The sequence below is a fragment of the Drosophila nasuta genome, chromosome 3, assembly GCF_023558535.2.
Source record: "Drosophila nasuta strain 15112-1781.00 chromosome 3, ASM2355853v1, whole genome shotgun sequence".
In the NCBI taxonomy this organism is placed as follows: Eukaryota; Metazoa; Arthropoda; class Insecta; order Diptera; family Drosophilidae; genus Drosophila; species Drosophila nasuta.
In genome coordinates, this window is record NC_083457.1 from 23,259,393 (window position 1) to 23,282,402 (window position 23,010).

The 23,010-nt window shown below is 42.7% G+C and overlaps 3 protein-coding genes across 7 annotated transcripts in view; 2 read left to right on the plus strand and 1 right to left on the minus strand.

Annotated features, from left to right (window-relative positions):
* Positions 1 to 23,010, plus strand: part of LOC132789967 (sodium channel protein 60E) — a 39,225-nt gene that overhangs the window by 8,007 nt on the left and 8,208 nt on the right. For 3 of the 4 annotated variants that reach the window (XR_009632757.1, XM_060798335.1, XM_060798336.1), the window contains exons 4-21: positions 9,951 to 10,159; positions 13,796 to 14,004; positions 14,067 to 14,477; positions 14,651 to 14,870; positions 14,930 to 15,064; positions 15,132 to 15,927; positions 15,985 to 16,199; positions 16,264 to 16,434; positions 16,496 to 16,689; positions 16,751 to 16,853; positions 16,911 to 17,039; positions 17,882 to 17,896; positions 18,269 to 18,496; positions 18,556 to 20,828; positions 20,890 to 21,217; positions 21,282 to 21,382; positions 21,996 to 22,170; positions 22,275 to 22,571. Coding sequence is in view for 3 of the 4 variants with exons in the window: in XM_060798335.1 (XP_060654318.1) it covers positions 9,951 to 10,159; positions 13,796 to 14,004; positions 14,067 to 14,477; positions 14,651 to 14,870; positions 14,930 to 15,064; positions 15,132 to 15,927; positions 15,985 to 16,199; positions 16,264 to 16,434; positions 16,496 to 16,689; positions 16,751 to 16,853; positions 16,911 to 17,039; positions 17,882 to 17,896; positions 18,269 to 18,496; positions 18,556 to 20,828; positions 20,890 to 21,217; positions 21,282 to 21,382; positions 21,996 to 22,170; positions 22,275 to 22,571 (6,209 nt within the window). In the remaining variant the exon portion in view is untranslated. The remainder of the gene's footprint in view (positions 1 to 9,950; positions 10,160 to 13,795; positions 14,005 to 14,066; positions 14,478 to 14,650; positions 14,871 to 14,929; positions 15,065 to 15,131; positions 15,928 to 15,984; positions 16,200 to 16,263; positions 16,435 to 16,495; positions 16,690 to 16,750; positions 16,854 to 16,910; positions 17,040 to 17,881; positions 17,897 to 18,268; positions 18,497 to 18,555; positions 20,829 to 20,889; positions 21,218 to 21,281; positions 21,383 to 21,995; positions 22,171 to 22,274; positions 22,572 to 23,010) is intronic. The other variant, XM_060798337.1, reaches the window with a different exon arrangement.
* On the plus strand, positions 4,470 to 6,172 carry LOC132791001 (keratin, type I cytoskeletal 9). The gene is made up of 2 exons (XM_060799775.1): positions 4,470 to 4,582; positions 4,662 to 6,172. The coding sequence occupies exons 1-2, from the start codon at positions 4,565 to 4,567 to the stop codon at positions 5,868 to 5,870; spliced, it is 1,227 nt and encodes a 408-aa protein (XP_060655758.1). The 5' UTR covers positions 4,470 to 4,564; the 3' UTR covers positions 5,871 to 6,172.
* On the minus strand, positions 7,972 to 13,217 carry LOC132789972 (mitochondrial thiamine pyrophosphate carrier). Of its 2 annotated transcripts, none has more exons than XM_060798347.1 (4): positions 13,091 to 13,217; positions 12,878 to 12,970; positions 12,355 to 12,777; positions 7,972 to 9,114 (listed from the first exon to the last, which is right to left on the minus strand). In XM_060798347.1, the coding sequence occupies exon 4, from the start codon at positions 9,112 to 9,114 to the stop codon at positions 8,089 to 8,091; it is 1,026 nt and encodes a 341-aa protein (XP_060654330.1). In that variant the 5' UTR covers positions 12,355 to 12,777; positions 12,878 to 12,970; positions 13,091 to 13,217; the 3' UTR covers positions 7,972 to 8,088. The 2 variants fall into 2 exon arrangements, 1 of the variants encoding a protein (XP_060654330.1); XR_009632758.1 differs by having other exon boundaries at positions 9,058 to 9,072; positions 13,091 to 13,216.

Sequence of the window (23,010 nt, forward strand, 5' to 3'; positions counted from 1 at the left end):
GAAATTCAAATAATTTGTTGAAATTATAGTCGAAATAAGTTAAACATTTTCATTGAGTAGGAAATTTTTAATAAAAAGAAATGTGATTTATAAATGAATTCGGTTAAACTGAAATTTGTTTTTGAATTTAAAGTCAAAATGTGTTCCTGTTTAATTCAGAAATAATACACTTTCATTCAGCATGAATATTGCTGATAAACTACAAAAAAGTATGATTTATATACAATATGATTTCTGTTAATATACTTTTACGTCTGTGTTTTGACAGTTTTGCACAAAAATGTTTTCGTTTTGTTTTCTATGCATTCAAAATGTTAATTGAAGTGGACAAAAAAACAATATGTTTAACACAAATTCGTGCTAATAAATAACACAATGAAAGCTGAACTATAATGTATTGAATTGCATTTCACGCTTTGATTTATTGCCTCAATCTATTCATTAAGCTGCCATTGTTATCAGTTTTCCACCGAATTTCATTAGCTACACTTTTGTCTTCGACTCAGATTAATACTGTGTTAGAGCATCTGGACTGCGGTGCGATGAGGAAAGCGAGCTAAAGCGCTTGTTTCATTTGTAGCATTTGCTGCCCTCGTTGTTGTTTGTTGTCTTGTGTGTTGTTGTTGTTGTTTGCTCAAGTTGTTGGTTGTTAGTGTTGCTTGTAGATTGTTGTTAACTGCTGCTGAAGTAGTGTTTATGTAAGCAGCAGATTTTCGGATGCTTACGCTTTGTATTTTGTATTTGGAATTGTTTAAGTCGGTGTCGAAGGCATTTCATCGGCTCGGCGCTTTGTTTACGTTTTGTATCAAAAGCAAAATGTATATTAATTAATTTGGCAATAGATGGGAATCTGATCGCGCCCGCTTTTGACTTGCTTTGACTTGCACAACATTCCGAAACAAGAGAAATTGTAATCAACTAATTTGCATTGTTACATCTAGCCACAATTTACATACTGCATGTGGCTGGGCTACTAATGTGGCTAAAAGAGAAGACAGAACAGTTAATGGAAATTGTTCAGCTGCCGCCCACTTGGCTAATGAAACCCGCATGGCCAATGCCAAATGGTTAATCAACAGCGAAAGCAAAAGCAAGCACAAATAATGGACAGCAGCCCAGTTGCAGAGATATGTACAACAAGTATTACAAGTGACGACAGATTTGAGATACATTCGCAACTACAGATACAGATACAGATACATTTACATTTACAGATACATTCACAGCTGTCGCTGCAGTTGGTTGACAGGCGAACAGTGACCGAAGACAGATGCGGGCGCTGGCCATGACCTCCTCTATCTCTCTCTCTCTCTCTCGCTTCCTTTCTCCCTCCCTCTCTCTGTCAGTCGCTGATGTAAGAATCCCGCAAAATGAGTGGCAAATCAGCAGCAACGAAACTGAACCACAGCAATGTTGCAACCAGAGCATGACATGATATTTTTTGATGATGCCACTTGCTGCTGCAGCCAGTTGGTTGTGGCAAGTCTTAACCCTAATCAACAAACCCAAGCGATGCCCCGCTGCCAAAAATTACAAATACAAACAGCCACACAACAGCCAAACAAAAATTGCAATTACCAAACAAACTTTTGTTTGAGTTTCTTATTTAATTTTCTCTCATTTTCATTGTTATTCAACCTGCTTGAAATGCGGCTGTCACTGCTGCTGCTGCTGCTGCTGCTGGGCAATGCGCATTTTAAAAACTCATAAAAAAGTAGAAATCTGTAGAGCTGTCCAGTCCCAAACTTAGAAGAATAAGTTGCAACACATTCTTGTCATTTGCCACTTTCCGCAGTTTATTCACAAAACTTTAGATTCGAAAGTTTAAAATGTGCACTTCTGAAAATTACAATTGTGTTAAAGAAATATAAAATACATTTTCTAGCCATTTTCTTGAAAATTGCATAAACATTTCATCAATTTCATTCTCTATAAAATGAAGTAGGGAGAAAATTGAGACTTTTCTCTTTTAAAGTTTAATGATTAAGTTAGCTATTTAAAATCAAAATAATAAGCAAGTTGTGGCATATTAATAATGCATATTTTGTTACGTTTATGAAGCAATTAAATCGCACAGAAAATTAAGACATATCTTAATTACTTTACATAATTTATGACCCACAAAACTGTGCAAATTTTGCCGTAGTTTGAAACTTGTAACCATTTTGTTTTAGACAAAGTTTTATAGATAGTTAACATTCATTTTGGGGGTGCGGATATAACTCTGTTTATTCCTTCCGCATACTATAGCTATTAGCGAGCTTTAAACAAATAAATTCCACTTTAATGGGCTGATAATTTGAGTGACAAACATGTGAATGCGCTGTCGAGATACAAAGATACAAAGATACACAGATACAAAGCTATAGATAGAGTGTGGCTGTTAAGCAGATTTGAGGTAAAAGTGCAATTAAATTTGCCCGCAAATCCAATCAATTTGCACTTGCAACATGAAAAGGCATTACGAATGCGGCATGTTGATAGATTAATTGCATAGAGGCGCTTTTGTGTAATGTCGTTAATGGGTTAACAACAATAACAATACCCAGCACAGAAATCACAAGGCGCAATCGGAAAAGGGTTTTGGCCAATAAATCGAAACGAGGCATCGTCTGTGAGGTGGGGCACGAAACACGTTGGCATCCAGCGGGTGGTTATGCAAGTTGTCGACGCTGCTGTCGACGATGTTTATTGTTGTATAAGGCTCACGGGCAGCAATAACAACAACAAAGCGCAAGTGGCAAAAGGAATTGCCAATAGGAAGTTCATATCAGCAGCCATATTACCATAAGCATAAACGTAAACACAATCAAAATAACGGTTAACGGTCTAACCAGTATTGGGCCAACAACAATGTCATAAAAATCCAACATAAACAAGCTGCCACCAGTCACTGGAGCAAGTGAGACAAGGCGACAGATGGCAAACAGGGCTAGCAGCCATAGGGAGAGGGAAGAGGGTGAGAGAGCGGGGGGTACAACGAGGTGCGGCCGAGGGCGAACTGGTCAACTTGCATATTAATTTGATTTTCGATTGAAAAATTTGAAATTTAAACCAAAAAAGTTGCCACCAAACAAATTGAGGCACGAGGCGGGGCAAAGACGCAAAGACAGCCCAGCAGCAACAACAAGTAAAGGAAGACTGCTCGACGGCGAAATACCCGCTTGCAATAGAATATAGTATAATAATATATTTGTATATTTGAATATATTTCTATATTTTAATATAGTACAGAGAAATGTTATTGGAATTGTTACAAAAATAAGCTACAGTCGAGTTTGCTTGACCGCAACCCATTTTATCAGCAAAATAGTGCGGTATTAATTGTAAAATATACCAAATTAATATACCACAAAAATACTGAACATATAATTGGTATATTGATATAGTACTACATTCGAAATATACCATAGAGAGCAAAATATACCAGATAGTCAGTCATAGCAACTAATGTCGTTATTGATAATTTCCTTTCAGGGACATATGTTAAGTCTGCTATTGATAATAATAAAAACTAATGGTATAACTAAATTATGTCTGCTAAATTATAGGAAACTTTTAAGTTCGGAAAGTTCTTATTATGTGAAAAATCAGATATATAGAGCTATAGAACTAAAGTTGGCCATTTCTTACTTTTCTACGCTTTACCCTGAATATTATCTTTCGATTTGGTGACACAATCTCTAAGAATATTGATGTAATATCGATGTGGAAGATGCTTCAATCAGTTCAATAATAAATTCAACTTATATGTATTCACTTGCCATTGATCAATACTACCCTTCACTCCACTGCTTAATCGGGTATTATAACAGCAACAGCAGCATAAACAACAATAATTTGCCCAGCGGCAGACGATGAAAGTGGAGCAGAGCGGAAGAGCTGCTGTTGCTGCTGCTGCTGTGAAGAGATTTCGATCTTGAGTCGCCGTTGGTAACAAGTTTTTGGCCCGGTTTTGGCACAAAGGGCGCTCTCTGGCGCCGTCAGAGGTCAACACTCTCTGACCGCGCCGCGAGGGCAGCAGCCCGAACCGAAGCCGAATCAGAGGCGAAATGAAATCGAAAAGCAAAAAATAAAAATAAAACGAAACCGAAACCAAAACCGAAAAAATGTGGCCTTCAGCGAGCAACAAAAAAATGGGGAACTTGGATTGCCTGGTGCCCGAAGCTATGAGCTTGAAGCTGAGCTTGGCCAGTTGGGCGCACTTGCCGAATCCAAGAGAGTTGCAAAGATTTAACTTTTCTCTCTATAACATATTTCTCCGTCTGCAGTCTTCTCTAAGCGCCTCTCCATCTTCGCTTCTCTCTCTCGCACTCTCTCGTTGTTCGCCGCTCTTCTCCCATCACTCTTTTTGCTGCAGATTATCTCTTGCACTTGGCGCAACGTCGCATACAATATTACATAACGTAGCCGAAGCGTTGGCCCACCGACTTGATTCGCTGTATAAAACGCGGCGCAACGCCGTCTGCCGAATCATTTACAGTTTGTCGTTGTCCCAGCAGACGAGGCAGACGACCCATTTGGCAAATCCTTTCGCACAGTCCACAGCGAGTATCCGAGCGTGATGGCGGCCTATTTGATCGTGAGTCTGACCCCCAGCAAAAATCTCCCACTCCCGAACTTTCTCTCTATCCCTTCGATCCGTTTCCCTTTCCCTGCAGTTGAGCGCACTTTTGCTCGCCAGTCCGGCAACCTGGGGCAAGCCCACCTTTGGCCGTGAGCACGTCCACATTCGCATCCATCTGCCCGAGAGCGGAGGCGGCGGTGGTGGTCATGATCATGGTCACGATCATGGCGGCAGCAGCGGCGGCGGTGGCGACTTTTCCGCCTATGAAGTTCATGGCGGAGGCGGCGGCGGTGGCGGACATGGTGGCGGCTATGGCGGCAGCGGCGGCTACAGCAGCGGCGGCGGCGGTGGCGGACATGTCAGCACCTTTGCTGTGATCACCGAGAATCATCATGGCTCCTCGGGTGGCGGACACTTTGGCGGCAGCGGCGGTGGCTATGGAGGCTACAGCGGCGGCGGCGGTCATGGTCATGGACATGGAGGCGATGATGCCAAGCTGGCAGCCATTGCTGCTGCAGCTGGCTCTTCGCATGGTGATGGCGGACATGGTGGACACTATGGAGGCGGCGGCGGCGGTGGCGGTGGACACGATCATGGTGTGGCTCACATTGCAGCCATTGCAGCCAGCGCGGATGCATCTGGACATGGCAGCGGCAGCGGCGGCTATGGAGGCTACAGCAGCGGAGGCGGCGGTGGTGGACACGATCATGGTGTGGCTCACATTGCAGCTATTGCTGACGCTTCATCGCACAGCAGCGGCGGCGGTGGCGGTTATGGCGGATACAGCGGCGGCGGCGGCGGTGGCTACAGCTCCGGTGGTGGTCATGATGATGCTCATCTGGCTGCTGTGGCAGCTGCTTCCGCTTCCTCTTCGTCCTCCTCCTCACATGGATCGGGTGACTACAGCAGCTACTCAGCGCCTTCCAGCAGCTATGGTGCTCCTTCTGCCAGCTATGGTGCTCCATCCTCCAGCTACGGTGCTCCTTCCACCAGCTACGGTGCTCCTTCTGCTAGCTATGGTGCTCCCGCCAGCAGCTATGCGGCGCCTGCCAGCGGCTGGACTGGCTCCGGCTCCGGCTCGGGCTCCAGCTATAGCTCGGGTTCTAGCTACAGCTCCAGCTCAAGCTACAGCAGCGGAGGCTACAGCAGCGGTGGACACGATGACACTGTTGCTGTGGCTGCCATCTCTGGCGGAGGCGGCGGCGGTGGTGGATCCGGCCATGGCGGTGGCAGCGGAGGCGGTGGCTACAGCTACTCGGCACCAGCTGGCGGCTGGTCGAGCGGTGGCTCCAGCTGGAAGTAAGCGTTGAGCGAACTCTCCCTTGGCCATTGGTCGTCTAGTCTATGTTCATGTTCATGGCCCATTGGATACATACATAAGTTATAAGATTTCGTTCACATTCAACGTTAGTTCGTCCCCCACCCAGCACCCAACACACACAAACAACCCACATTTCCCATATCCACATCCAGCATCCAGCATCTGCATCGTATTTATATAACCGCCCAAAAAAGAAAGACAAGAAAATGGGGAATCCCCAAACCGATGTTATGTCGATGTACAAAATAAACTATGTAGTGTAATAAGTTAAAATCAAGCCAAAAAGTCGTCTCTATTCATGGCCAAAAAAGGTGGAAGTGTTAAGTTATGTCAGCCAACAACATCCACAACATCCGACATCACGATGGGGTGAAAGTGGTCAGCGGAGTGAAGATGGCCAACGCAGCTTATCGCGTCATCTACTCATCTTCGCAATCGCGTCATCTCATCATCTCATCATCTTGTTATGTTGCTGCAATGACCATCGAGGGCGACAAAGTGCTCTCATCTCTGATAGATGATTCAAGTTGTTCGTTAGATAAGTTTTGACCCATTCGTTGCAGCCAATAAACACTGTGCTTTCATCGCATAATCGATGGCAGCAACATTAGATATTAGATAATGCAACCCTTCAACATAAGAGCCCCCTGCGGTTGAGCACGAATACAGTAAACACTCATTAACAATGCAGTGATCATTGTGAAATTTGCTACAACTTATAAAATGATTAAATTCCTGACAACAATTTGTATTAAACTAATGTTATTATAGAAAACTTACAAACTTTGCGATTTCCGCACATTCATCTTGCTTTATTCGAACCGCTGATTTACAAATCTATAACAATGAGAGACGATGATGCATAAAATTTCACAAAAGCTACCTGTCGAAAATGTTCAAACCGTTAGGTATAATCCATTATGCAATAATATTGACGGAGAAATTAAATACAAAAATACAAAACAAAGTATAATTTTCAGACTACAAATAACTATAACTTTATATATTATTATTTAAACAAGTAAGAAAGTTACAGTCGAGTGTGCTCGACTGTGGGATACCCGCTATCCATTTTTAATAAAGGCAAAATATTGCGATATCATTTTCAAAATATACCGAAACTCAAAAAAATACTAAAAATATACCGAATGGTATGTTTGGTATATCGATATAGTACACCATTCAAAATATACCATAGACGGCACAATGTGCCAGATTGTCGGCCAAAGCAACTAAGACCCCTAGTAAGTAGGCGTTTTTGCCCATACAAAAGAATTTCTTTAATAACTTCCACAATTTTTATCTGATCACAACCAAATTTTCAGAAATCATAAATACTATTGTTATTATTGTCTATATCGCAGCTGTAGCTCTAAAGTTACGCTTGTTATTCGATTTTTTTGATTTGCGGGGGCGGAAGTGGGCGTGGCAAAAATTTGAAACAAACTTGATCTGCGTGCAAACATAACAAATGCTGTCGAAAAAAAATTATAGCTCCATCTCTTATAGTCTCTGAGATCCAGTGTTTCATACGGACGGACGGACAGACGGACAGACACACAGACGGACAGACGGACATGGCTATATCGTCTCGGCTGTTGACGCTGATCAAGAATATATATACTTTATAGGGTCGGAGATGCCTCCTTCTACCTGTTACATATATTTCCTGCCGGCACAAAGTTATAATACCCTTCTACCCTATGGGTAGCGGGTATAAAAAGAAATAAGCCAGACAGACAGATTTCGGTAAAATTATGACAAGGGCAATTTTGTTTACCGAATAAAAAGAATTAGTTATGGGAATTACTTACTTATTTATTTTGAAGTTAGTCTTATGTGTGTTGTCTGATATAACAAGGTCTTTCCACGATTTTGTCAATTTTTTTTATCAATTATGTTCACAATTACCAAACGCATCTATACAAACAAAAAATTATTAGCCAATTTAGTAAAATAACCGAGTTCATATCAGGAAGAATAATGGACAATGTATAGAATCACAACGTATTACACAGTTTGGATATGCGGTTAAGAAAGCAATGACAATAATAATATTATGAGGTCAAAACATATTTTAATATAATAGCATAATATGATAATAGTAGTGCACATATAGGTATGACTAGGCGAGTAGCACACCTTTCCAATTTAGAACACATAGTTAAAAAAGGGAGTAAAATGCATTCGATAAAACTAGCTACCATTTGCCTTTCTTCGCTTGCCTTTGCTTCTCCTCTTCCAGGGATTTTTCGTAGCGCTGATAGGGATGGGTCACATAGTGATTGAAGGTGTCGTAAATGGTAAAGTAGCAGGCAGCCATCACACCAGACTTGTAGAGAGTCGGCAACATGCCCTTGTAAAAGCCAGCGGGACCCTCGTACTTCAGGGTGTTGGCGATGCATTCCCGCACACTGCGACATTTTGGATTCTCGCCAAAGGACTTGCGATCGTCCTCGAAGTGATGCAGCATCGAGCGCTTCTTGATCACGTCTGCGGGATAGACAAGCATCTTGGAGAGAACACCCGCCGTGAAGCCACTCAAGAATAGCAAGGGGCCGGGAATTTGATGCTCCGGATTTGGTTTATCGAAAATATATTCACCGAACGTCACGAGCATCCGATTGAAGAGTTTGTAAAATACAAAATTGGCACCGACCAGCGGATAAATCTGCAGCAGTGTCAAAGCCAAGCCGCTCGTTATGCCGCGAAGTCCCTCATAGCGAAACACACGATACGCCCCGGAGACTGCACGCAATTTGCTAGTGCTACTGTCCGGATCAGCGGCCACCACTCGAGTGCGTACCACATCAAAGGGCTGGGCAACTAAGGTGCCCAGGCAGCCCGCAGTGCCGCCACATACAAAGTAGCTGAGGTGATTGTGGTCGTGAAAGAATTTGGTTTGGGCAGCGGCATGACGCAGTTGCTCATAGGACCAGAACTGAACGAAGGCATAGCTGATGCTCATCACCTGGCCAGCTACGTGACCCTTCCAGATGCCACGCATTCCCTCCTCGCGGTAAATAGTGGCGAAAGCCTGCAACATGCCCCCATATTTTGCGGATTCATTCGACTTGGACAGCGGCTCCACCTGCAATTGAAAGCGTATCTTCAGCACATCGAAAGGCTGACTGACGAAACGGGTCACGGCTCCTGAGACTCCACCTCCGACCGCTTGAAGTACCTGAACAGTTGACGAGTGAGCATTGGCACTGGGGGTTTTCATCTAGAGTGGGAATTGTATGAGTGGGAACAGTTCAAAGGAGTAGTGGGAACCGCTGGTGTAGTAAATGTATTTCTAGGGTTGATATTGAATATATATTTACCTATTACTAACGATTTTATTTCATATTGCAGATAATTTGATTTATGGTTATTTATAACCATCAATGTAAGCAGATCAAGGTGAAAATGGGAACAGCGGGTACATTTGAGCAGTTCAAATGGATAATGGGAACAACTTATTTAATAATTATAATTCATAATTTCGAATTCAATTTCTACCAATTATATGAAATTAAGCAATTTACTTTCCTAATTTCACTACATTTTCTTCCATTTATGACTACATATTTATTAAGCTTAAGGCAACAGGCTTAATGTGAGCAACTTAAGTTGAAGATGGCAGAGCGATATAATTGTTTAATAAATGTTCGACAAAATGGGAAGAGTAAAACTTAATTTTTCGATCGATTTAATTGCTTTAATATATCGTTTTTAAATATACTCCCTAGAGAAGTTTAATAAGCAGTGACCTATGTATGTTTAATTTTTTCAACACTACAAAAACGCAACAAGAAAAAATACAAGTAGAAACAGTTGAAAATGAAACAGGCAATGTTGTTGTATGCATTCAACTCTTCTCAGGAACAGTTGAACTGCCATCAGCAGCAGCTTTTTGCAGTAACAGCTGAACCGTGTCTATAAATTGACTTGATTGCTTTATAATATCCATGGCTTAACGCTAAAATATATGACCCCAGGAGTAGCCTAAGCACTGAACCAAGTTAATCTAAAATTCCCAGCTAATTCACATCCATCTTCCGTATTATCGTATTACAGTTGCCAAACAGCAAGTCGTTGCCTACACGCAAAAGTCGCAGGTCAAGCACGAGAATCGCCACATTCAGCTGGTGCGGGAGTATGGCTTCCATCCGCGGACGAAGGCCTCTGTGGAGGATGGCGATGTCCTGCCCCGCAAATTTGAGCCCTTTCCGGAGCACATGTACGGCAAACCGCTCGAGGAGATTGACACCTTCATATACGAAGAGGTAAGCACTTATTACCCTTTCCCTCCTACTGTTCCCCTCATTCATATGCATATTAGCGTGCCAGCTCAATTGTACACCGAAAAATCAAAAGAAACAAAACGACAAAAACAAATAAAACACAACAGCAAAACAAAACAAAACAACTAAATAAAAATGCTGCATTTGGCCCATTGCCATTTCCATTTCCATTCCCTTTAATTAATAAGTCACACAGGGTGTTTTGTGTGCCAGTTTTCTACTACAGCAAGCACTCTCACACACAGCCGTTTCAGTCTCTCTCTTCTCCCATCACCCTTTCCAACACTATTATAACCCATTGAAAGTGTGTACAGCAAGTGGCACAGGCGGAAATGGAACGCGCTGTCGCTGCTCTGCGGCTGCCGCGTTGTTTTGCAATTGTTCGTAGTAGTTGTTGCTGCATTTTGAATTGTACAAAAGTGCAAATGCAACGACTTAATGAAAATGAATGCACTTTTGATGCCAAACTGAGGTTAATGGAAATGCAAACGGCTAGAACAGCCCTCGTGGGCCACTTGAAAGCCACAGCCAAAAGCGGCACGGATATCAGCATAATGTCTAGCGCGCTCATACACACACTAACACACACATAGACAGCCACATCTCATTCGAAAAGCGAGAGTAAATTTAGCAACAGCTACGGTAAGAGCGACACTAATATAAATACAAATATAAGTACATGTATACACACATATACAAGTGTATGCATGCATGCTTGTACACACTGCGGAAAGGAAATGGGTCATGCACAGTTTGCCTTTAAAAAGGCCAAGCAATGTGACAACAGTATTTACGTGACGGTGGCTTAAACAAACTGCCCTGCCCTGGCATGGTCGTAGTTTTGTGGGAGCCTGTGTATTGTGTCCACGCTGCTGCTGCTATCGCTGTAGCCCTGCCCCCTAGGTTATGCAGCAGCCAGCGAGCCCGCAATGGACAAATTACAGACGAACATGCAAGTTTACTCAAGACTTGGCTGCGTTCCATTGCCCACTATAATACACAGACATTCACATACACGTATCGTGGCCAAATATTTTTTACCTAACGGTCAAAGGTTGACGGTGGGACGGTCAAATAGCGTAAATATGCATTCTATATACAATGTATGATGGCTAAGGAACACCGCCAGGGCTGGCGTAACATAAGTGTAGCGAAATGTTGCCAGACATTTGCACGCACGTTTGCTTGCATGGCATGGCAACGCTAACATAATATTCTCGTTTGTTTGCATGCATGTGTGTGGGTGCGTGTGAAAGTATGGTGTGTGTGTATGCGTGCCGAGAAACGCAACGAAACTCCAGGAACGGAAAATAAAAGTGCTTAATAGCATTTAATGGGCCACTTTAAGCCATCGCAGCAAGCGGAGAGCAAACATCTGCTGGGGCAACAACGATAGCAGTACCAAAAGCAGACTGGCGATAATTCAACCGCATGTTTGCCCCAAATGTCCACAGAGCAATCCGAAAAACCCGAATTTCCAATCTTAGTTACAACAGTCGACACAACTTTTCATTTTGCGCACACTTAAAATACACACGCTTATTCTTAAGCTCTCGTGTTCAACACTCACTCACACACACACTTCATAGCTATAGCGCACCCATTGTTGCCATCCCTTTCTCACCCTTCCACAGAACCAACAAAAACACTTAGCCAAACGGTCGACAGAAGCACATGCAAATTTACAAAGCAAGCACACAACACACACTTGCTGAAAAAGTGAGAGTGGGGTGGAAGAGGGGGAAATGGCCTAACTGCCGCCCAATCGTAATTTCTGCTTGTTACATTAAAATTTCTGCTTACTCGGCTGAACGGCATTTATGTGTGACAAACGACCTTCGAGCAGACGACGATGAGCTGGCTGCTGCTCTCCACTATACAAAATCCTTTGTCAACCTTAACAAGGGTGCGTGCTTGGTGGCTGCCTTGTCTCATTGGCATATTTAATTGAAGAAATCACAGTGCGCTAATGAACTGCTCGCTTGGGTCAAATCTGTGGGGCCCCATTGGCCCCAACAATCGATTTATCCCAATTCCCAAAATGCGGCCACAGCTTCTGATGATTGTACTGCTGCTGCCTCGCTACTAATTAAATAAGCTTATCTACAGCACTGCCCAGCAAGCCATGTCGATTTGGAGTATGTGTAGATGTCACCATGCCGGTAGTTAGTACTCACTGGTCCTCGCTTTTCACTTCTCAAAGATTCACGTGGTTCCGTAGTCTGCAAATATCGCAATACGACAAATGCAAAAATTTAGCCGGCGCTCCAACGCTGCACCACCTATAAATATTTTGAGCGGGCCACAGAAATTTGCACGCGCAGCCTACACATAGAAAATGTGGTTATGTTGAAAAAGCACGCTCGATTCGTTTCCGTCTCGCTATAATTTTTTCCTCTTAGCAAATTTACACACAACAAATTTGTAATTTTTTTTGTGGAACTTTTGTATAACCAGTAATTTATTTAGTTTCAACTTGAATTTTCAAACTGATTTTCTAAAAGCACATTTTTTGTTTTTCTTTTTGTTGAGAAATGCGAATTACTTCGGGCGTGTTATTGCCCAGTCGGTATGTTCAGTTTTTTGTACGTCAGAAGTTCCTGAAAGAGAGCGGAAAAAACCATTCATTAGCCATGTTGAAAAACACGGCGCACACAAAATATTGCTAGCGCTCCGCTGGGCAGTTTCGTTGGTACTTACCACTCTCAATGGGCGAAGTCAGTGCGCTTACTTGGACCTTGCACGCATCTTCCTGCGCTTACGCTTCAACCTACGCATACGCTTCTTACGCCACTGTAAATGCACATAATACACAATTTTATTAGTAAACAGCAGCAGATTGGATTTCTTTTCTAAAATTTTATCACTTGGTATTTTATTTTTTAAAGCACTTGAGATTTTTTATTTTATTACCTTAGCTCTCATTTTTCTTCTGGTCTCGAAGACGGTCTGAGAACGAAAGAACGATTGGAAAACGGAAGTTTAGCTGGCTACTTCGCGTGGCCAGGTTTTGACAATTGGAAAGTATCGATAAGTCATGTGACAGTTGCATGGCATCGAGTACTGTGAGCAATTCTGTTCGTGAGGAGCAAAACTGTTAGCAAGCCATAGCTATTAATTCACTGCTGGTATCGATAATTTTCAAATCAACTCGTTTAGCAGTACTAACAGTCTAATAATTTAATTATTTAAATTTATTTATTTATTGTATTTATTTTAAATGACAATTAAGTTAAAATTACTTTTGGTTGAAATCAATGCGCTCATGTTTTCGATAAAGTTTGGTTATTACTATTAATTTCAAATGGTGGACGTTAACAGAGGCTGCTAACAGAATATAATTCCAAATTAAATCAAATTTCTTTAAAATAGGAAATTAAAATGTGAGAGTGCATTTTTTTATTGACCTTTTGTATATCTTTATAACACCATGGCTACATGACTAAATTTCCATTATATTTTGTGGCTGTTATTACTTTGCAGTGCCATGTTAAATGTTTTCAAACCGCCAAGCTAATAATGTTAACGGAAAATTCATCCCAATCAGATAACCAATTTAAGGAACTATTCGGTGAAACAATTTTGAACGACCTAAAATTTTTTTTTTTTTATTTGCAGACATTTTGCGTGGTCTCCAAAAGATTCCGCAAGAACTACATACATCGCTTTACGGGCACCAAAAGCCTTTTCCTCTTCCATCCATGGAGTCCATGGCGTCGTGTGTGTGTCTACATTGCAACCAATCAATTCTTCGACTATTGCGTTATGGCGACCATTCTATTCAACTGTATTTTCCTAGCCATGACTGAGACTGTGGAGGAAGCTGAGTGAGTGTCTCCTTTTTGCTAATCAACACTTGATTTAACAAAACCCGCATAATCGCTTTCAGATATATCTTCCTAGCCATTTACTCAATTGAAATGGTAATCAAAATCATTGCCAAAGGCTTTTTGCTCAACAAGTATACCTATTTGCGTAATCCATGGAATTGGCTGGACTTTGTGGTCATCACTAGTGGTTATGCGACCATTGGCATGGAGGTTGGCAATCTGGCCGGGTTGCGTACGTTTCGTGTTTTACGAGCCCTAAAAACAGTATCCATTATGCCTGGGCTCAAGACGATCATCAATGCATTGCTACATTCGTTTCGCCAATTGGCCGAGGTCATGACTCTGACCATCTTCTGCCTAATGGTCTTTGCCCTCTTCGCCCTGCAAGTCTACATGGGCGAGTTGCGGAACAAATGTGTGCGCACTGTGCCCGCGGATTGGACAAACATCTCGCACCTGGACTGGCAAATGTGAGTGATTTAAAGAGTAGAAATTGTAATTTAGGTATATATACTTGAAAGCTTAGGAGGGTATGTTTTGTTGGTGACTACTATTGATGTGTAGACGTTATAGTCGGATCTTTGCTTTATATTCTCGTAAAATGTGGAGCAAGTAACTAATATTTTTTATCTGCTGTTTCTAGATGGGTCAACGATACGGACAACTGGCTGTACGATGAGGAAGAAATGCCCATGCTGTGTGGCAATCTGACTGGTGCTCGACACTGCCCCCTTGGCTTCATGTGCATCTGTGTGGGCGAGAATCCCAATCACGGCTACACGAACTTTGACAACTTCATGTGGTCCATGCTGACGACATTCCAATTGATTACACTCGACTACTGGGAGAACGTCTACAATATGGCAAGAATACAAGACAAGTATTTGTGGAACTCTTTCTAATCTCTTTTAATCTTTTGCAGGTGCTAGCAACATGTGGTCCAATGAGTGTCTCATTTTTTACTGTGGTTGTGTTTTTTGGCTCATTCTACTTAATTAATTTGATGTTAGCTGTAGTCGCGTTGAGTTACGAGGAGGAGGCGGAAATCACAAATGAGGCAAGCTGCAAGCGTTTAAAGAATCCACTGGAAAATCATTTAAAACTTTTTATTTTTAACATTTTAGGAGCGTAAGAAAGATCTGTTGGATCATCGAGATGATTCGACGTTCAGCTTTGATCCATCTGTGCTGAGCGTTAAGAAGTTAAATAAGAACAACAAAAAGAAGATCGATTCACGGAAGGGTGTGCTCCTCGCCTCCTACAGCAAAAAGAAGACACGACGAAAAAAGACCAAAGGTGGCAAGGACACTGCCAGCAACAATGGCAGCAATGGCAATGATCACGAACGCAATAAATCTCATTCGGCGACGCCCAGTCCAGGACCAAGTCCACGTCACAGCACCAGCGATCGACCATCAGCGTTAACGCTGCAGGCGCAAAAGCAATACCAACAAATGGAGCAACAACAACAACAGCAGCATCAGCAGCAGCAACAACAGCAGCAACAACAGCAACTACAGTTGCAGCAGCAACAACAACAACAGCAGCTGATCAAGAGCGAACAGGTGGCGGCCACATCGCAGCAAAAGACACGCATCAGCTTCAGGGAGGGCAATGTCAAGAATCCCAATATGCTATATCCCTCCGACTACAAGGGACAGCTGATAACGAGCAGTCGCCAGACGAGCTCCAATTCCAGTGGCGGTGTTAATCGCGAATCCTCGCAGGATGATTCCGGTGTGGTGGACGATCATGAGGAGCAGGACACGGCCACTGAGCTGGGCCATGTGTCTACCGTGGAATTGGCACTGTCGCCGCGCGAAGTGCGTCTCATCAAATGCAATGGAAATATAGCGCGCATCAAGAATCACAATGTTTATGCGCTGCATCAGGAATTCTCCTCAGAGGTGGTGGTCATAGGTAAGTATTAGTTGTATGCTAATCGAATCTAGTCATATTAATTAATATTTATTTTAGATGATCTCCCCGATCGCAATTGCGATCGCTGTGTGCACTGTTGCACCGACTACGAGAGCTGGCTGCAGTTCCAAAATTGCCTCTACAAAGTGGTGCGAGATCCATTGTTTGAGCTCGCCATTACGCTGTGTATTGTGCTGAACACAGCGTTTCTGGCCATGGAGCATCATGGCATGAGCGAAAGCTTTCGCAATGCCCTCGATGTGGGAAACAAGGTGAGTTCAAGACACCTTTCCAAATTCTAATAGACTCCATACTAATCTCTTCATGCATCCAAAGGTTTTCACGTCCATTTTCACATTCGAATGCATTGTGAAACTGATGGCATTGTCTAAGGAGTTCTTTCTCTGCGGCTGGAATATTTTCGATCTGCTTATTGTCACAGCCAGTCTTCTCGATATCATCTTCGAACTGGTTGACGGCTTGAGCGTTTTGCGTGGTCTGCGTTTGGTAAGATTACTTGGCATACTTAATTTAAGGAGAGGTACTTATTTGCGTTTTCGTTTTGCAGTTGCGGGTGTTGAAGCTGGCACAGTCTTGGACGACGATGAAGGTGCTGTTGAGCATCATTATATCGACAATTGGTGCGCTCGGCAACCTCACGTTGATCCTCGTCATAGTCATTTACATATTCGCTGTGATTGGCATGCAATTGTTCTCCAAAGACTACACACCCGAGAAATTTGATCCAGATCCAGTGCCAAGGTAAGTTTAGAATGTTTGACATACGCCGACCTTCATTAAACTTTATTTGGTTTACTTGCAGATGGAACTTTAATGACTTCTTTCATTCGTTCATGATGATCTTTCGCATTTTGTGCGGTGAATGGATCGAGCCTCTGTGGGATTGCATGCGTGCCGAAGAGGAGGTAAAGTCTTTGTGAAACTTGCCAAAAAAACTTGCTTTAATTGGATTGTATTTACAGCAAGGAGCTTCAACGTGTTTTGCCATATTTCTGCCCACTTTGGTCATGGGAAACTTTATGGTTCTCAACTTGTTCTTGGCCTTGTTGCTCAACAGTTTCAATTCCGAGGAGCTCAAGTCAAAGAAAGAGGTAAGTCCGATGCGTTTTCCGCTTGGAAATGCACATGTTTATCAGTATCTGTATATTTGTATGTGTATGTGTATGTGTGTGCCAATCAATGTTCAAATTAAACAAAGGAAAAACTAAAATCTCCACAAGAACCAATTAAGGACAAGTGCGAGCTTGTCATAAACTCCCAAAAAGCTAAACGAAATTTAGTTACAATTTACAAATTCTGTATTCTATATATAACTATATTCTATATGGTGTTTGCACTTGTTGTGTGTGAATGTATGTCTGTCCTCTATCCAAGTAATTAATTATAATAACTAACAAGAATCCATTAAACAATCAACTCACAATCAAATGCAGAATGAGAATTGAAACTAATTGAATTATACACAAAACACTGTGAATCATGTAAAGCACTTTTTTTAAGAACAAAAAGTGTAACATACACAAAATCACACCTTATTTAAATTAACCAACTAAATTTCCCATACACATTTTGACCATTGTGTTTGACTATTTATAATATTAATGTTTTATCTATTTATTTCGGCTCATGTCGAAAATAACATTTATACATTTTTTTGAAATTAATTATTTAATTATTTAGTGTATGTCTTATGCATTTGATAACCTGTCTCTAAGTCTCAGTGTCTAAGTCTTAATATAATCATATATGTCATAATCTTTCCATTTGCACTATCAAATCGATCTCAACCTCAAAATAACTAAAACTTCTGTTATTAACTTTGCACAATGCGTTTAAACTTTAACTACTCTTGACACACTCACACAAAATACACAAATATCCAAAAAAAACCCAAAAACAAAATATTTTAAATACACCAAAAAACGTTAAACAGATTTTCAAGAAAAAGGTAATTTAAACTTAAAACTACTTAAACCAATTGTTTGCTTAAATTTTTTCCGTTATCAAAAAGAACTATAATGAAAACCAAATGAAATTTAAACCGTGTGTATATAAAAATCCCTAGATGATGCATACCAATTGTTGTAAATTATTATTGTTAAATATTTGCTCAATTTGCAATGTTTTGTGTTCGCCTTGTTTGTTTGTTCTTAGCTCGTAATTATTCTGTGTATTGGAACCAATCTAAATGTCAATTGTATTTTCCAAAAGCAAAGAAAAAATATATACTATATATAAATCGTAGTGAACTCTTGAGTTTCTTGCAATGCTTGCCAATGCAATTGTTTAATGAATTTCGATGCTCTCTCTCAATGTATAGGAGGTGGGCGAAGAGTCGAAGCTGGCACGTAGCATAGAACGTGTCCGCGATCTTATTCGCAAGAAGCGGCAGGAGCGCAAGGATCGCAAGGAGCGCAAATTTGCCGAAAAGTTTCAGCAGATTGTGCTCGAGGCACAGCAGGCGCATGCCACCAGCCAAGTGGCAGCCAGGGAAGTCGACAAGACCGGTCTGCTGGCGGAAACCAAGTTCCATAGATTAAGTTATCAAGTAAGTGACTACAATTAATCCTTAAGAGAGACAATACTAATTAAGATTTATTTTTCTAGGAATCTATGAACCGTCCAGTTTCTGGCTCGGATTTTGGCTTTCAAATTCCGCTCAGCGACGGGCTGCACACGATAGTCGATGGCCTGGAATACGATGAGCCTGCTCAGCCCACCGCTGATGGCCAACAGCAAATGCAAGAGCAGCCGGCTCTGGACAGTCTGCCGCCCACTTACGAGTCAGCCATGTTGTCCGCCTCGATCAATGGCCATGTCAACGCTCAAGGTAATGGCAGCACCAGTGGCTGCGATCAGAATCTGACGCCAGTGGCGCTGGCAGAGCGTAGCCGGCTGCAGCATCAGATCTCCTCGGGCGTGGGCACCCAGCAAAATGATTCTAGGGATGAGGCCACCTATACGGAGTCCATTGAGCTGCGTCTGCTTGGCCAATATAACTCAACGGACACAGATCCGTATGCCTATGCGCCCGATCAACGCAGCGGATCCTTTGCACGCGGTGACTCGCTGCAGGATGCGGACGAGGCGTATCTCAAGTACCAAAAGTCACTGTTAACGCGTTCGCCCAGTTATCGCAAGTCCCTCGATCGCTTGTCGCAATCCAGCGGACAGTCACAACGCTCGCTGTTGCCCTCACGCAGCCTAAAGTCCGAGGAGAGCGCCATGCGACGGCACTCGAGTGGACACTCTCTGAACTCCATATCGCTGGAGCAAGACGAGCTGCTGTCGCAGGCGAATCTGCGCGAGGAGCTGCTCAATTGTGATCAAAAGGAATTGTTTCAGTTTCTGCAGGACGATGAGGAGCTGTTGGGCAAAAAGAAATTAACCACGAACAGCATCAAATCGAATCTCAGCTACATTTCCAATTCGATAATGCAAACGCTGGATTCGCGGCACAGTGGCAGCCACTCCAGTCATGCGAATGGACAGCCGGAGAGCGAACCGTTGATGGAGCACTCGGAATTTGACAATATCATACAGAGCTTTGAGAAGGAACTAGAGGAGATTAAACGCTCGACCAGTTCGCTCGAGCGCAAGATCTCAACGCTTTCGGAACCATCGCCAGCTGCCGATGAGGCAACGAAAGCGATAATGGATCACATAGCAATCATAACAGGCGCCTCGGAACGCACCGCGGCCGATGAGGTGGTGCATCCATTGAATCCCTACGATAGTTACGATCTGTCCAGCGTGCCGCGACGCTCGCAATCCGTTAGCGCTGCCGCCCAGCGGCAGTCCGTAAAGTTGAAGCGACGCAGCCTTGAGAAGCAGCGCAAGATCGACGAGGACTTTAGCATATCGAATGAAATACGCAAAATCTGTGATCAAATCCATGCACCATTCGCCGCCATGGAAGCGCTCGCTGTAGCCGCCACCAGTGGCAGCAGCAGCAACAGCAACAATGTGACCGGTGGCCAATCGCCATTTGCACGTCGCAAAAACGATCCATTCAGCGTCCAATTCGATCGCTTTAAGCGTCTGTCGCTGATCGAGCGAGTGGAGGAACTGCCCGAGGAGGATAAGCCCATATCGACGCTGCGCATCGAGTCGGAGAAGATGCCGCGAAAGTTTCTCAACAGTGACAAACTGCGCATGGATAGTCTGTCGCTGAAGAGCACCAACTCGTATGAGAATCTGCTCATCCAGAAGCAAATGTGTCGCGATGGCGGCATGGGGCATGCAATGGGCGTGCCGGCGACGCCGCCAACGTCCCTCAAATCGAGCATTGAGCCACCAACACTGGCGCAAATTTCATCGCTAAAGGCAACACCGCCGCTGGCTGCCCTCACGGAGCATCAGCAGCACTATCATGCCACAAGCATACAAGCCACAAGCATAGCAACCACAACCACAATACCAACAACAGCAATGCACCCAACGGCTGTGGGCGCGACCAGTAGTAAACGTCGCGCCGAGCATCCACAATCGACACTAGACAAAGCCGCATCCTTTCAATCGGCGCGCACCGAATCGCACAGTTCGGGCGCAGCGGATAGTAGCTCGGGATTGGGCCTCGGCCTGGCACTGGCCAGCAATCGGTCAATGTCCAATGGCCATCAAGAACAACGACGACGGGCTGGTGAGAAGACTGAAACGACTGAGCAGACCACCACGACCACCACAAAAGCGTCGTCGGCGTTCTCACGACTGACCGAAAAACCATGGCATTGTTTGGTTTCCTACGTAGACGATCTCACTGTCGGTGGGAGACGTAACTCGCAGGGCGCTTACAATGATCCCATGACTTTTCCGAGCTTTGGCCAGGCAAAGCCGCCAAAAGTGCCAGACGATTGCTTCCCCCAAAAGTGCTACGATCAGTAAGTTAAATCATCGCTATCTTTTAATATATTGAGTATCTCACCTCTGATCTGTTTGCAGCTTCTACTTTCGCTGTCCGTGGTTTATGTCCTGCATGGACACACCGAGTGCGAAGCACTGGACACGAGTAAGGACGGCAGTCTTGACGGTTGTCGATACTCCAGCTTTTGAGTGGTTTGTGCTAGTGCTGATCTTTGCGTCAAGTATTACGCTCTGCTTCGAAGACATCTATCTGGATAGCAATAAGACCCTTAAACGCGTGCTCTACTGGACCAACTTCTCCTTCTGCCTCATCTTTGTTGTCGAAATGGTGCTCAAATGGCTTGCGCTAGGCTTCTCCAAGTATTTTACCAGCTTCTGGACGATACTTGACTTTATCATAGTGTTTGTAAGTTGGCAATGCTTTCTTTTCTTCATCGATTTTATGAATTTATGTTGTATTCATTTTGTAGGTATCTGTTTTCTCGTTGCTTATCGAGGAGAATGAGAACCTTAAAGTGCTGCGTTCGTTGCGCACACTGCGAGCTTTACGTCCGCTGAGAGCCATCTCTAGGTAAGTATGGCACCTTTGGAGCCGGGCTTGTACGTAGGGTGCACTGCATTCAAATGAGATCTATTAATTAATCAATTGCTAAACTCAACTCTGTAAAATCCCCAATTAACGAAGTAAGCTCTCTACGTATGTAGGTTTCTTCTACTTTCTTATATCTAATTTCTTCTTCCAAATGAAAACAAGATTGGCAATCACGTTTGCCAGAGCTGTGCAGTGTTTAATACAATCTCGTCTTCTTTATGAATTTCGAATAGAAATACGTAGACCACATTGCATCGCCATGTCTCCTCCACTAACTAACTATATACTATATGTACATAGCTACAGAATAGTTGAATAAAACAATATATACTCATATCATATAATCTATGTAAATAAGTGATTATACTGTATATACTATACTATATATCAAACTTAAATGTAGTGTATGTTTTAAACCGAGATTAACCAACGAATCTGAAATAAGCTAACCCAAAAATTAAACGGCCCGATACTCGTTTGTAGATATTAAAATCGAAATTAAACCGAACCGTATTTTGTAGTACTCGTATGTCTCGTATCGATCGTGCCCATCCCGTAACTATTAGAATTTCATAAAACATTTCTATTCCAGGTGGCAAGGAATGCGGATTGTAGTAAATGCTCTCATGTATGCAATACCATCAATTTTCAATGTACTTTTGGTTTGTTTAGTTTTTTGGTTGATTTTCTCCATAATGGGTGTGCAATTCTTTGGTGGTAAATTTTTCAAATGCGTCAATGAGTTGGGCGAGTTGCTGCCAATTACTGTGAGTATCCCAATCCGAATCCCCCATTAATTTGTTCCCCAATCTCAAGTCGCTTCGACAGGTTAGAACTCATATTGATATTGATAATATATTTGACTTTGCAGGAAGTGAACGATAAATGGGATTGCATAGAGCAGAATTACACGTGGATCAACTCAAAGATTACCTTTGATCATGTGGGCATGGGATACTTGGCTCTGCTTCAGGTCGCCACCTTTGAAGGCTGGATGGAGGTGATGGCTGATGCCGTGGATGCTCGGGGAGTGGATCTGCAGCCACAGAGAGAAGCCAATTTATATGCGTATATTTATTTTGTTATATTTATTGTGTGCGGATCGTTCTTTACACTCAATCTATTCATTGGAGTTATCATTGATAATTTCAATATGCTCAAAAAGAAGGTAAGCGATGTGGTCTATGCCACATTCCCTGCATATTGTCCTGCATACTATATATTACATATACTCGACATACTTCCCATATCTATTTGTATATAGTTCCCCAGATTCCAACTCACACAAACGTACACTACAACTAAATACACCCACAAAACTCACTTTTGTACAGCTGTGCATTATTCGAGACAATGTCCCAAAATGTTTCCCCATCCCCCAACAAATATGTTGCTGTATTTTCGAATCAGTTAGTTGAGTGTGTTATATGTATATACTATATCTCAGTATATATGTATGTAGAGTGTGTTGTCTCTTCATGTACATGCTAAATGTATGTGTGTTTCCTATATAAATATATGTATATGTATGTCCATGTATTTGTATTTGTACCTCTCTTAACTCGTATTTGTATTTGTTATTGTACATATGAAATAAATGTTCATTC

Bases quoted from the DNA above. Each gene is read 5' to 3' on its own strand.
- LOC132789972 (XM_060798347.1), bottom strand. From the start codon at position 9,114: ATGAAAACCCCCAGTGCCAATGCTCACTCGTCAACTGTTCAGGTACTT.